This window comes from Alosa pseudoharengus, unplaced genomic scaffold (genome assembly GCF_046254945.1).
Source record: "Alosa pseudoharengus isolate Yale_2024_CS ecotype anadromous, Long Island Sound unplaced genomic scaffold, YU_APseudo_1.1 YU_APseudo_1.1_scf_22, whole genome shotgun sequence".
NCBI lineage: Eukaryota > Metazoa > Chordata > Actinopteri > Clupeiformes > Clupeidae > Alosa > Alosa pseudoharengus.
The window spans coordinates 12,876,172-12,891,014 of record NW_027468680.1 but is presented as its reverse complement, the minus strand read 5'-3'; the positions used below and the strand labels follow the sequence as shown (position 1 = coordinate 12,891,014).

The following is a 14,843-nucleotide window of genomic DNA, read 5'->3' as shown; positions in this document are numbered from 1 at the left end:
CTGGATATACTCAAGAGACTAGTCATGGACACCCAGCACCCTCCTGAAAGTCCACATGAAGTCCACGCAGTGCTGTCCAGTTGTGATCTACTTGGTTCGGTCAGCCATTACTGAAAGTTCTGTTCAATCAGTTATCTGATCCATCATCACCATGCTGTCATTATCTCCAGAGACACCAGCACGTCAGTCGTGAACAGCGAGTCAGACTGGCTTATTGTGGTGTGTGTGTGTGTGTGTGTGTGTGTGTGTTTAGTCAATGTGCTTGGCGTCAGCAGTAAATCAAGCTGATATTGTGTACTAAGCTGGTGACGGATGGTGAATTTCGATCTCATGGCGTGAAGCGTGGCCAACTCACACAGAAGGGGGAATGTGAGGCATTTGGTCTGTTTTTCATCAGTGTATAATGCCAAAATGCACAACTATGTGAAGGTACAGGATCACAAGACCATCTTCTTCTGTAGGGTAGAATTCTAATATTTATGACACACATAACTTCACACACCACACACACTTACACATCAATTCACTTAGATGTAGTATATAGACACCACACATACACACAAACTGAATAGATTCAGATTGCAACACACCACCATACCCCCTCTCCACCACACACACCCCTGTGCCCTCAATCCTTTCTCCCCCACACGACACCCACCTGACGTTCAGTGGCAGCTCTAACCCTCCCAGCATGAGGGATGAGGGCGTGCTAGGGCAGGGCTAGAGCCTCTCTCTCTCAGGTGGTCTCCACACTCCCCCAAACCCCACAGCCCGCACAGAGAGTGAGAGAAACCTGGGGGGGAGAGGGTGGATGAAAGATGGGGAAGCGGAGCGCAAGGAAGGGGGTGACGGAGTGGCGTCCTGGGCTGTGGAGATGTTTGTGTTGTGGCCTGGTGGTGAGAGCAGAGACAGCCAAGCTAGGAGCGCGCTCAGAAGGGACGTCGGGCCCATTTTTGCTCTGGATTCTCCATCAGTGGGAGGACTTGGAGGTGGAGGAGGAAGAGCAGAGATGGGTGGGGAAGAGAACAGGAAGAGGGTGGAGGCAGGAAGTAGGTCTTCAATGGCAGGTCTCTTTTTTTTGTTGGTGATTCTTTTTTATTTGTGTGTCTAGTGTTGGTTTATTTGTGTCTTTAGAATTACAGTGCACAGTGGGGGTCTCCATACATCTGTAGTATCCGCCATGTCAGATTTGTTGCATTTGCCTTGATCTCTTTCTCTCTCTCTGTCTCTCTCACACTCACTCTATGTCTTATGCAGTCGTCTATTTGAAGTGTGTTGATGTTTATAATATACGATGACAGTGTTACTGTCATGACATCAAAGCCCAGGCATATCTCTCCGTGTGTGGCCGAACAATCTGATTAATGTCCCTCAAAAGTCATTAAGCCGTTAAGAAAACACACGGGCTGCCGCAAGCTCGCTTTCAGTGCCTTAGAAGAAAGAACTGTGAAGTTTCCTCTCCATCAGATCAATATTTAGTCTCATATTGGGTTTCCTCTTTGTCACAGTGTGTGGCTTGTTTTCCTGGCCTGAACTTAGAAGCTGAGAGAAGGCACTCGCGCTCGGTCTTTTGCTCTCTCCCAGGCACACGCAGAGACACACACACTCAGACACACATACACGCACACACACATCTCCCTTTCCTTCACACATGCAAGCATTGTATTGCATAAATATTCTTTCAGTACCTCTTGTTTGTGTACACACACGGAAGCGCACACACACAGAGTTCATATTGTCCATATTTCTATATTTTCATAATATTACCCAAAACTACATGACAATCTAACCATAGGTTGAAGGATAAACCGTCATTTAAAAAGTTACCCCTTACACACACACACTCACACACTCACCCCCGCTCTCTCAAAGAGAGCACAGAGGCTGCTATGAGGCTGGATGAGGGCTTTTCATGTTGTGCTGCTGTTGCTGGCCCCGGCCTGGAGGCCTGAGGATGGAGATGGGGGGGGGGGGGGGCAGTTGGGTGGTGGACGGTGGGACTCCTGAGTTATGAGAGGACCCTGTCAGGAGTGGGAGAGGGGGAGTCCTGGATCCACAGCTCACTTCCTGTCCCGGCCTAAACCAATATTTACCGTCCACACAAGCAACTCTGCTCACAGCAACACACAAAAAAAAAATTACGGAGAAATAAAACACAGCCTCAGTGTAGCTCCGAGAGACCAGGCTGCGAGAGCAGAGAGGACACACACACACATATACTCACCAACACACACACACACACCACACAGAGATACAGCCGCAGCACAAGAAGCAAAGACGAGCCGTGTTATTGACTGAGTGCGATCATAGAAGCGATTTTGTTTTCCTCTTCACTGCGGTAACATTTTAACATGAAGAGACCATAGACTCAATAACAATGTGAAGATTTGAGGATGGGGGGGGTTATGCATGTCTGTGTTGTGGCATGTGCCCAAACTCACTGGGGTTCCCACAGCCAAACCGCAGGGAAACAGCCGCTCCATTCCACGTATAGATCATTCAGAAGCTCCTCTGTGGTGTCAGTCATGCATAGTCAGGCTTTGAAAGATGATCATCAGTGTTTTGGTTTTGTGTGTGTGTGTGTGTGTTTGTGTAAAGTGTGTGCACGTATGTGTGTGTGTGTGTGTGTGTGTGTGCACGTATGTGTGTGTGTGTTTGTATGTCTGTCTGTGTGTACGTTTGTGTGTCTGTTTTTACGAGTGCTCTCTGCTGGCTTGAGCCCTCCATACATTTCAGCAGAAGACTCCATGTGTTTTCCCGTATGAGCCACTTTACACACACCCTCCCCATCCGTCCATCCTCCGTGTGTGCTGCAGAGAGAAAAGCGCTTTGCACTCGCACTCGCCGTTTACTCTATGTTTGCTGTTATTTATCGGCAGTCAGCTGTTGAGCAAACAAATGACGGCATGTCTTCGGGGAGTCGTAAGTGTGTGCCAGGCTGGTTTTCCACTCCACTGTATGCTTCGCCTTTGTGTGTTTGTCTGTGTGTGTGTTTGTCTGTGTGTGTGTGTGTGTGTGTTTGCGTCTGGTTTTTTCTACGCCTGTGTGTACTCACACCTCCGTGCTCTCCAGCAGGTGAAGCCGGGTTGCTGTCCACCGACGGTGGGTTTGGGGCCAGCCCGCCTGGGCCGCACACACAGACCTCCAGGCCCGGCGCGCCCCCTCCACCCAGCAGAGCTAGCACTGCCAGGGCGCCATCACCACCAGCGGGCCTCCCGCCCAGCTTAGAGGAGGCAAGTGTCATCATGATGAACTCTCTCACACACACGTACACACGCGCACACACACACACACACACACACACACACACAAACACAAGCACATATATGCAAACATGCACACACATATACACATAACCATGTACAGACAGACACGTGAGACATGCACACACGCCCATGCTCCGTGTAAATGTATACACATATGTTCGGTTTTGTATATACATTCACACATGCACACACACACCAAAACCACAAGTACACAAACACTTCAAACTCACACATATTGTACATTCACACTCACATTCACATGCACACACTAGCAGACCACACACACAGACATACAAATACAGACACACACACACATATACACTCCGTGCAAATGCATACACATAGTCACACTCACATATACATTCATGCATGCACACTCACACACACACACACATACACATACACATATACATACAATCATGCTTACATATACATTCATGCATGCACACACACACACATGTACACACATACACATACAGTCGCACTCATGTATACATTCATGCATGCATGCACACACACACATACACATGCAATCCCACTCATACACTAATGCATGCGCAGACACACACACACACACACACACACACACGCATACAATTCATGCAGGCTTTCACTCACAAACACCACACATACTCCTACACACATCCCCAAACTAAATGCCTTTCTCTTGGCAGACATATACCTGCTCTTTCTTGGCAGGCACAGGCAGACAATGTGGCCAGACGCTGCTCATATGTTATCTTTTGCCGCAATCATGTTCGGTGCAGACTGTGCCTCTTTTGCTGAATCACGCAGCCTTCCAAGCAGATTTTACTCTGGATTTGTACTTGGCTTGTCCATGCCCGTGTTGAAAAGGACACAAAAGCGGTAGCCGCCCGCTGTCGCCACGCTCAAATCCAATAGAGCTCCATCTCAGTAAGCCCTGTTCTTAACGTAGAGAGACCTGCACTGCGAAATGTTTTCCTTGCATTTGAACCTTTTATTTATACGGAGCTTTTTTAAGTGGATTAATTTTAGGTCACTGATTTAATCGAGTACTGATGAACAAAAAATATTTAGCTTTGGTATGAAAAATTCAACAAAGTGCTTTTTTTCTGTTGACTATGCTAACAAAGTCAGTGCCATTTAAAAAGGAGTTGGAAAGAAATAAAGCGTGGCCTACTTGCCGGTGTTCTGCAGTAATGTTCCCCTCTGTGGGGATATGCATGCTGCACCGCATAAGTGTTTGACATGACAAATGGCAGGGCAGGGCTCGCTTTAGTAAGGACGTGCTAATGCTGGCGACAGGAGCTGGCGCCTTACGAGACTTTCCGTCTTGTTTTTTTTTTTATTTTTATTTTTTTTCGGGTTGTGTAAGGAAGACAGAGACAGAGTGGGCCAATCTGCTATCCCCACACACACAGCCAAAGCTACTCTGGGATAGTCTCCCCGTGCCTGTAAACTGGACATATGTGGGGGTTTTACCCAGGAAATGGGGGAGAAATTGAAACTGTGTGTGTGTTTTCTCTGCTGGCTCCCCCCCTCTGTTCCCGGCTAATCCTCTCTCCTCAATGCAATATCTTCCCACCCTTCCTTTCCTTTCCTCCTCTTTTGTCCTCTTCCCTTTCAACTCCCTGAGTTTTACTCCTTCTCTCCATCCTCTTTCGCCTTATCTTTCCTTTCTCTGTCCCTCTGCCCCCTCCCCACTCATCCTCTCTCTCTCTGTCTCTCTCTCTCTCTCTCTCTCTGTCTCTCTCTCTCCCTCTCTCTCTGTCTCTCTCTCCCTCTCTCTCTCTCCTCTCTTTCCTCTCCGTAGGCTCCGGATCCTTTTGTGGAGCCGTCCCACAGACCCGCTCCTATCCTGGTGAGGCAGTATGAGCAGCGGGCCCCGCGGGACTCCCACAGGCCAGGTACCGTCTCTAAACCAACACACACTCACACTCACACACACACACACACACACACACACTCCTCTTGCCCACCTCATTACCTCTAAAGCACACACACACACACACACACTCACACTCACACACACACACTACTCTTGCCCACCTCATTACCTATAAAGCACACACACACACACACACACACACACGTGTGCGGCAGCGTAACTCTGTAAGTGTGTCACACTCTGAGGGAAAGCTCCAAGCAACTGTGTCACATTCTGACATGAAAAACCTAGATAATAATAGCTATGATGTCAAGTCCTATGTCTGGACAGGAATGGACCAAACCCCTGGTTTTTGTCTGTCAGTGCTCAGAGTTTAAGGAGTTCTAATGTGGTTCCAGCTCGAGCCTTATCGTGCCACACCTTCTTACAGCAGCCTCTTTGTTGCTGCTGTTGCTGTCTACTCCACATTTAAAAAAAAAAAAAAAAAGAATTGTTCTTCTCCTGTTGGCCACTAGATGGCAGCGTGCCTGTGCTCCTCCAGGCCTCCAGCCTCCTCCATCCCAGCCATGGTGACTGGAGTTGAGGGGCTGTCAGGCCCCCAGCCTCCCCAGGGGGAGACCGTCAGCCCTCGTGTCATTCATCTGGCCGCGTGTCCTCCTCACCAGGCTCGCGGGAGCTCTAAAAGTGCCAGAGTCAGCTACCGGCTCGCACGTCCAGGTGTGCCAGCGCCACAGGAGGAGCGCACGTAGACGACGAGGGGGGGTTGGAGGAGGTGGTGGTGGGGGGGGGAGGGGTAGGATCGAGGAAGGAAGGAAGCAGCTGGATCAGACAGCCGGGGGGGGGGGGGGGGTTTGAGATGGAGAAGGCTAGCAAGGAAGGAGAGTGTAGAACTCCACATATGTGTGGAGAAAATGGTTTGGAGTGGAAGGTGTGGCTGTGTGTGTGTGTGTGTGTGTGTGTGTGTGTGTGTGTGTGTGTGTGTTGCAAAGGGGTAACAGTGCAGCGAATGACTCCTGTTTATTGAGAGAATAGAAAATCAGGGTTTTGCTTGAAGGGGAAAGGAAGAAGTGGGGACAAAGAGAAGGGAACACCGGCCTAGTGTTTAAATGATCTCAGTGCGCCCCACAGCGCAGAGGAGGTTTAACAAGACCGTATACAGGCAGCACCTGGGTCATGGAACCTACAGCGGCATACTGCGGAAGAACAACGTGATTCCTGTGAAAGGGGATCTGTCTTTGTGTTGGCACGTAGGCCTGTGTGAGAGGCTTTTACAGCACGGCACACAAGCCAGAGCAACTGGACACATCGCAGCGCACGACGCACCTCACCGCACACGCGCACCACTGCCCAGTCCTCGGTCCCCCTGTTCCTCTTGTCTTTCAAACAAGTGGGTTGGAACTTTGTGCCAAGTAGGTCAACAACGCTCTAGGTCTCTGTGCTATTTTAAAAACTCCAGCAATGTAACTTCTAGTGTGATGGGACTGAGAACTGGAACAGTTCTGAATGTTGTCTAAGGGTTCTCCGAGGAACCTTGAAAGACTGGAATGAGATGGTTGTTTGGCTAATCTACTTTAAAACATTTTTCTTGTTAAAGAATTCTTTTTTGACAACTATATAAACATAAATGGAAACGTGAAATGAATCATTATGTTTTGGTCATAGGTGTAAACAGTTGTTAAGATTAATTTCATATGAACATAGCTTCAGGCATCTGAGTTATTCCGTTTAGATCTGTGCCAGCAAGGCACGTTGTTGTGTTTAGTTTATTCTTTTGCACCAGTGGCTGTGTTTATTTGTTATGCTTATGATTCTGTTTTAACTTATATAATCATTCATGTAATGACATGACAAGGACCTAGTTACCAAAGCTGCGTTGACTGACTTTAGCACTGGGATCAGAATTACATAAAAAGTGGGGAGGGCTGGTGCAACTGAAATGAAATGAAACGGGGACAGAAAGTTGTTTCTGGGCATCTGAGGTGATGCATATTTATGCTCTTTTCCCCACTGTGGCAGAGGAGCAAACCGTTGGCATTTACGTTGGCAGCATACAGGTCTGCCAATGCCACACGAAGTGACTTAACGAAGAAGGCCTGTTAATGCCCTCGGCTGTGCACGCGTGTGTGTGTGTGTTAGCGTGTGTGTTAGCGTGTGTGTGTGTGTGTGTGTTAGCGTGTGTGCAGAAGTGAGCATTATAGATAAACTGTGCTATCTCGACCTCCACCAGAACGCAGTTTCTGACTGTCAGACTTTTTTTTTTCTGTGTTACCGCATGGCTTTAAGGTCTCCACCGGTCTGCTCCTCTGCGTTGACGTCCCTGCGGGGGGGGGGGGGGAGGCTGAGACGAGAGCCAGGCACACACCTGCATCTTAATGACGCCGCCGCAGCCACTTGTATTATTCATTCATCCGCACATTGCCCCCCGACGCTCTCGGCCTCCGTCCCCTGTCCTTTGATGCCCCGGCGTCCTGTCCCCACTAACCCCTGTCCTCTGATGCCCCGGCGTCCTGTCCCCACTAACCCCTGTCCCCACTAACCCCGGCGTCCTGTCCCCACTAACCCCTGTCCTCTGATGCCTCGGCGTCCTGTCCCCACTAACCCCTGTCTCCTCTCGCTCTCCCTGCTGCCCTCTTCTCCCCCATCTGGGCTATTTAGCTACAGCTCAGCTGTCCTGTGCCATCCTCTCTCGTTTCTTCTCGTGCCTTAGCTTCTGCTGCCCTCTCTTCCTCTTATCTCTCTTTCTTTTTTCTCTCCTCTTCATCCCCCTCTCTCTCTCTCTCTCATGCCTTTCTCTCTCAGGCTCTGCTCGGGCTCTATCCTTTCCTTTTCTCTGCCCTTCTGCTGAAACTCCCTCGCCTCTCTTAGTCTCCTCTCATGAGGCAGTGCCTATTGGTTATGTGACCACTGCAGTGTTCAATGGTCTGTGACCATCCAATATGGAAAACGCATCCTCTTCCTGTTTCTCTATATTGCTGCATGTAATGCAGTCATATCTCACCGTGTATGTGCATATTGTTCTGCACACAAACAGACACAGCTATAGAAGATATATGGCCATGATCTCCTTTGACATTCCCCAACCGTGACAAGGTTGTGCTATTGATTGTGTACTGTTTTACCCTGGTCACTGGACCGCCTTCTCCCTAACCTGTGCGTCATCGCGACGCCTCCTCTAGCTGTCCCCCGCTGCAGGACAAACGCCTCATCAGCCCAAGGACAGCAGCACGCCCCTACACACTCAAACTTTCTGTTGCTCCCAGCAGAGGGTCTCTCACATCGTAGATAGGAGCTGTGACTATCGTTGGTCCACAAAATCATCCTTTGGTATCTTTCAAACAAGGCCCTATTTTTAGATGTGTTCTAGATCTAAAAATTCCAGAAGGGACAAGAATTGCTGCATTATTGAATTAGCACACTAATACTGGCAATGGCTAAGCGGCTAGACAATGCAAGCTTATTGTGTATGTCGTCACGTCAAAGCAAAGCGCTTTTTTGGCCACTAGGCCAAACTAGGCTCAGCATGTTCTTATAGGCTAGGTGTCAGCCAACATGAGCAGGATCCCTTGAAAAAAAGTTGGCACACTGAACCATACAAATTGTTCTATTCATATATTATCTTGAGCACCTGATAACTAAACGGAAAAAAATGAAAATGTGCAAGGCTGTGTGTGCCTATTTTATTGCCCTGACACACTAATGTGCATATGTGATCACACAATGAATAATATACCCATAGATAGGACCTTAGGGTGTCATGGATAATAATGTAAATCTCTTGGCCTATAGATTGATGAGGAGATTGTTCTGGTGTAATAATGGGTGCTTTGTGGCAAATCAGCTGGCTCTTGTGCTGATCAGTGGCAGAGTCCTGCAGTCAGGTTCCCACCGGGTCTGTGCATCTGCCAGCCTGATGCCTATCTCAGCCTTTAGCAGCCCGGCAGAGCCCCCTGAGCAGAATGGATGCTCTGTTCACACACACACACACACACACACACACACACACACACACACACACACACACACACACACACACACACACTGCCCTGCTATGCACTCACTCTCTCTCACATACACACACACACACACACACTTACATACGTAAATACACACACACACACACACATACACACACACACACACACACACACACCCAGTGGTACCTCACAACAGGCCCCGTGGCCTTGACATCCAGCAGAGAGTGAAATGTGAAAGGGCCCACTATAACCAGGGCTAACATGCCCTTGGATGGTCAAAAGAGTGCCTGTGGATTGCATTCCTTCTCTGCAACACTGATTTTTAATCTCATAAAATATTATCGCGCACTATTTGTTTAATTTATAGATGTTTTTATCACCAGGTCATAGCCCTTAGAAGGATATCCTATCCAGGCATTCCTCTCTTAGGTGTATCTTAATACTTTATCAGTGTAATCCAGTTTAGGCAATATTCCATTTCTCAAAAATATTTGACACATTAACAGCGATGCCTTTAAAGATATGTCCTTTTTATTTATAGGAGCCAATATTGCACGTTAGGAGATAAGAGTGTGTGTGAGTGTGTGTGCGTGTGTGTGCGTGTGTGTGTGTGTTTGGCACAGTCTGTATTCAGCTCTCAGTCCTGCTAGCTGAACACTGGCTCGCTGTTTGGGAGATGTTGATCTTCGTTCGGAGGAGCGAGGTGGGGGTGATATTTCTGGGAAGAAAAGGTGTGTGTCTGCGCTGGCACTCTCACATACACTTGCTCCCACCTCCACACACAAACACACACACACACACACACGCTGACGCTCTTCCCTGGCCTCCTGGGGTAAAGTGTTTCCAGGCAGCTCTGAGGTTTCGCTTGTGTTTTGTTTGGGATCAGAGTGTGTTTCGTGCCACTGGGCTTCTAACGGAGCTCAGGCCTAAATCCCCACAGTTCTCCTCAGCTCCCAGCTTTGCTCCTGGACAGCTCGTCCTCATGCTCTGCTCCCATCCCAAACACCACTGTTGGCTCATGTCATCCACCTCTCTCTCTCTCCCTCTCTCTCTCTCTCTCTCTCTCTCTCTCTCTCTCCCTCTCTCTACCTCTCTCTCTTCCTCTCTCTCTCTCTCTCTCTCTCTCTCCCTCTCTCTCTTCCTCTCTCTCTCTCTCTCTCCCTCTCTCTACCTCTGTTCCTCAGTCTACCTCTTGATCTCTCTACCTTAGTTGATCTCTCTCTCTCTTCCTCTCTCTCTCTCTCTCTCTCCCTCTCTCTCGCTTTCGCTCTGTAACTTTGGTTAACAACCCAGAAGAGGCGCCCAGAACCGCTATTATCCCATAGAATACAAACCTTGTAGGCAGGATATGTTAAAGTCCTTGCGAGTCGGGCCAGATGGTGTTTAATATATTTTCTCTCCTCATCCGTCTCTCAACTGTGAGAGACCTTGTTGTTTTGTCTTGCTTGATGTGGTCAACCTCTACCATTCCTCCATGCTTGTTGGAAAACTGGCTGGAGAAAGGTGCGCTTGCCATTATAAACTATTATGTTTGCTCAAGTCTTATTTTCACTTTTGCTCCTACTGCCTCTCTTGCTCACCCACACACACATGGACTGTACACATAGGCATACATACACACCACATGTCTGTCTCTCTCTCTCTCCCTCTTTCTCTCTCTCCCTCTCTTTCTCCCTCTGTCTCTAAGTTTGAGGTCGCCTGGTCAGGACCTCTCCTGTTCTCCTCTTCCAACTGTGCAGGAAACCAAACAAACGCTACACACACACACACACACACAATCACATACAGACACAGTTTATACTTCTTTCTCCTGGTATATGTATGTGAGAGGAGAAGAGGCGGCTCCTTGGCTGTATGTTGGGAACAGAGACGGAGCGAGGTTAAGTCAGAAGCAGGAGCCCGGGGAGGGGAGGGGAGGTGCGGGCGAGTACGCTTGATTATTTGCTCAGGCCAAAACTGGATGTCTGGACTCTGGTCTCTTTTGTGCTGAGAGATGGACAAGTTAAGTGCACTGCGTTAAACAACTCAGGCCCCGCGCGGGCCGATAGCCAAGATTTAATGCCGTCGCTGCAGTATAAACAAACACAGGAGATGCCGGAGGGGTGAGATGCGTTTAAGCCTACATGCTACTCTGTTTCCAACCTCCTTCATGGCCACTCTCTCATTCTCTCTCTCCTTCCCTTTCACTCTTTCTCTCTCTCTCTCTCTGTCTCTTTCTTGCTCTCTCTCTCTTTCTGGCTCTTGGACAAAGTTACTCTGCACAGAGTTGCTGAAAGCAAGATGTCAGACAAACTCAGGACGAAACGATAAAGGTTGGAGGGTAAATGTAGAATCTGGCGGAGAAGCTATGAGAAACGATGAGCTCATTTCTGTCTGCTGGCGTTGCACTGCTGATTTCGTTTTTTTTTTCTTTGCCCTGCATGGATGTTTTAGAATGATCTGTCGTAAAAGGTCAGCGCTTTCCTGGCGAGGGGCCGAGACACGTGGTCCAGTGCCCCTCCAGCCCAGCCACCCCCTCGATCCTCCGAAAACTGGCGCGCAGACCAGATGACGGAAGTCACGGGGTGGCTTTACAGAGAGGGATTCGCCCGTGTTTTCTCTGCATTCAGGAGCAGGAAGTAAAGGGACAATAATCCGATCCGGCGAAAAGGAAAACAAACAAAAGCGGAAAAAGCGCGGTCCTCTTTGTCCGCGCTGCTCCACTACCGGAGTGGACCAGAGCACCTACCCCCTACCCATCCCCCATTCCATGTAAAGCCCTCCACACACACTCTCCCTCTCTCACACACACACACACACACACACACACACACACACACACACACACACACACACACACACACACACACACACACACACAACCCTAAAGCCCTCTCTGCTCCACTCCTCTGTGGCGCTCACTCTGCCCTCTGTAATAACACACTGAGTAAACACTGCCGAGAGAGGCGGAGAGGGGGACTGTTTAAGCCCCCCTGCTCTGGCTCCGAGGCTACCCCCATCTTCCTACTCCTGCTCAGTGGAGACGCGATGGAGAGAAAGAGAGAAGAAGAAAGAGAGACGCAGAGGAAACACATTCAAAGTGTTCAGAAAGCTCTGGCTGTCTTTGTGAAACCGGAAGTACCAGGTACACAGGGCTTCCATTTTTAAAATCAGTGTGTGTGTGCAAAGCAGTGTGTGTGTGCAAAGCAGCTATCATTTGGTCTGTTTACTCCCATTGTGTACCTCCAAATTTATACACACACAGACACACAGACCCACACACTCAGAATAATATCAGTGTTCAGTGAAGCTTTAAGGTTTGGAGGTGTGTGTGTTGGGGGTTGGGGGGTCGTCTTGTCAGTAGCTGGGTGTGGAGACATATACATCCTGCCCCCAAGGCACAGGGTTGAGGTGCGTTTCCATGTTTGGCTTACAGATTTGGAGGTTAGGGCGAAGGGTTTGGGAAAATCCGACTCAGGAGCAGAGGTCCAGGCCCGGCCGTAACCGGAGACGGGGTTTCCCGCGGGCCCTGAGAGAGGCCAGCCTGCTAGTCCGCACCGCGTCGCCCCGTTTATTTGGACAGCAGACGGAGTGGTGAAAGTGGGCATCCGCTCCCCCAAACACAAAGAGAACGAGAGAAAGAGAGAGTGATGGGTAAACGTAGGGTGTGCGAAGACTGCCGTCGACAAGGCTGTGTTTGGAGAGAGATGCTAGGGATTAAAGAATGGATAGAAGTGTTCTCTTTCACATCGCTCGACAGGTGTGTGTGTGTGTGTGTGTGTGTGTCAGTGAATCCTTAAACACATATGCATGGCTGCGTTTGTTTGTGTCTTTGGAGGCAAAGGAAATAAACAAAAGATAAAACACATTTTTGTTTGTTTTGTTTCAAATTGGCTATGAATTATGCACGAGCACTCTCTTTGCTGTTGTTTCATCACTGTGCACGTACATTGTGTACACATGACCTCGTTCTCGGTAACTTTACTTCCCCCCCCCCCCCCCACTTATATCTTTGCTTTTTGTGATGGGTCGCTGTACCGGGAAAGGTTCCCACATTTTGCCGTTCGCCCGAGGCCCTACGTGCACGCAAACGCACAAAGGACGCGGCTGTTTGCAAACCGGCCGAAGTCAACAACTTTCACAAGACATTAATTGGGAAGTCATGTCACTAATGCTAAGTATGCGTCTGCGAAGGAAAGCAGGACACCAGAGGGCCTAAAGCAGTCCACGTGAGGCCAGAGTGGGAACGAGAGAGGGAGGGGGGGAAAAAAGAGGGAAAGAAAGAGAGGGAAAGAGAGAGGGGAGGGTGGTGGGGGGGTTGAGAGAGAGAGAGAGAGAGACAGAGCGAGGCTGACTTCAGGGTCAGAGATGGACGTCACGCTTGTCACTGCGACCCCAGGGCACGTGACGCGCAGGTCGGCGGTAAACTCCGACCAGCAGAAGAGCGGGAGGGGAGGGAGGAGAAGCGCGGAGCGCAGAGCGTTTGTCATTCCGCCTCAGTTACGGCCCTGCCTGGACTCATCCACTGGCCGCTCCGCTCCCAAATGCCTGTTGTGACAGGGTGGCATACCCTCCAGTTGGTGTGTGGGTCTGTGGGTGTTTGTGTGGGTTTGTGTTAATATGTACACGTGTGTACTTAATGCCCTTGTGGTTTTTATATTGTACCAGGTGTTTGTGTGTGTGCGCGTGTGAGTTTAAGTGTGAATGTGGGTTTGTGTGTGTATGTTTGTTCATGTGCAAATATACATTTGCAAGTTGTTTACATGTTAAAGGTGTGTGTGTGTGTGTCTGTGACATTGTATGTGTGTGTCTGTATTCGCATATGTCCATGCACACACTTGTTTATATAACACATCTCTCTGTGTGTAGCAGCACAGTGACTCACTCACCCGCAGTGATTGACTGAGACATCAGTGGAGCTCAATCCTCTTGTTTGTCTTCACGGTTCATCAGCTTTTCCCAGCCCCGCGCACCCTCCAGTCGGCTCCAGCGCCCAGACCCACCAGTCTCCTCCACCCCAGCACCCCGCAGTCTCGCGCCGGGCCCAGGCACAGCGCGTCATGCCCCTGACCTTGGAAGTCAAGATTTCACAGTCACAGTGGAAAATCTGAGCTCTGCTCAGTGTTTCTTTTGTACAGTCAGAAAGTGTGTGTGTGTGTGTGTGTGTGTGTGTGTGTGTGTGTGTGTGTGTGTGTGTGTGTGTGTGTGTGTGTTTGTGTGTGTGTGTGTGCTTGTGTGCGTGTGTGTGTGTGTTCACATCACGGCTCTTGTGGTTTCACCCACCAGTAGTGCGGTGACAGGAGCTCTAGAGCAACTGCGCTCCGTCGGACTTGGCGTTTCACTCCATGGCGTAACAATAGCTTTTTTAGCGAAACGACGCAGAAGCGTGAGCCTTGCCTGAGCCCATGAAAATCAATCAAAAACGCTTTTAGGTCACGTCTTTGATAAAAGCTGCCAACCGAGAACACATCAGAGAATCTCACATTCTGTATAGACTCAAGTGGTTACATCTGTTTTGGGTGGGTGGGAGGGGGGTGTATAGATTTTTTTTTGTTCCCAGAGATAGGTTTGATGTTTTGGCCATAAGTACTGGTGAAGAGAGAGCGCCAGGAGCTTAAGAGTGTGTGAGTCACACAAACAGCATCTGGGCCCTCACCTCCCCTCTTCTCTCTGACTAAACTGTGGAAAAAGTCGTAAAAAATCCGTTGTTGAGACATCTCCAGGACATTCAGCTGACGCTGAGGGTCCGATGCC

The 14,843-nt window shown here is 49.3% G+C and overlaps 1 protein-coding gene across 2 annotated transcripts in view; it reads left to right on the top strand.

The window, feature by feature from the left end:
• The window catches only part of kiaa0586 (KIAA0586 ortholog), a 120,538-nt gene that overhangs the window by 84,240 nt on the left and 21,455 nt on the right, over nt 1-14,843 (top strand). For both annotated transcript variants that reach the window (XM_076300598.1, XM_076300597.1), the window contains exons 30-31: nt 3,073-3,233; nt 5,062-5,155. In XM_076300598.1, coding sequence (XP_076156713.1) covers nt 3,073-3,233; nt 5,062-5,155 — 255 coding nt within the window. The remainder of the gene's footprint in view (nt 1-3,072; nt 3,234-5,061; nt 5,156-14,843) is intronic.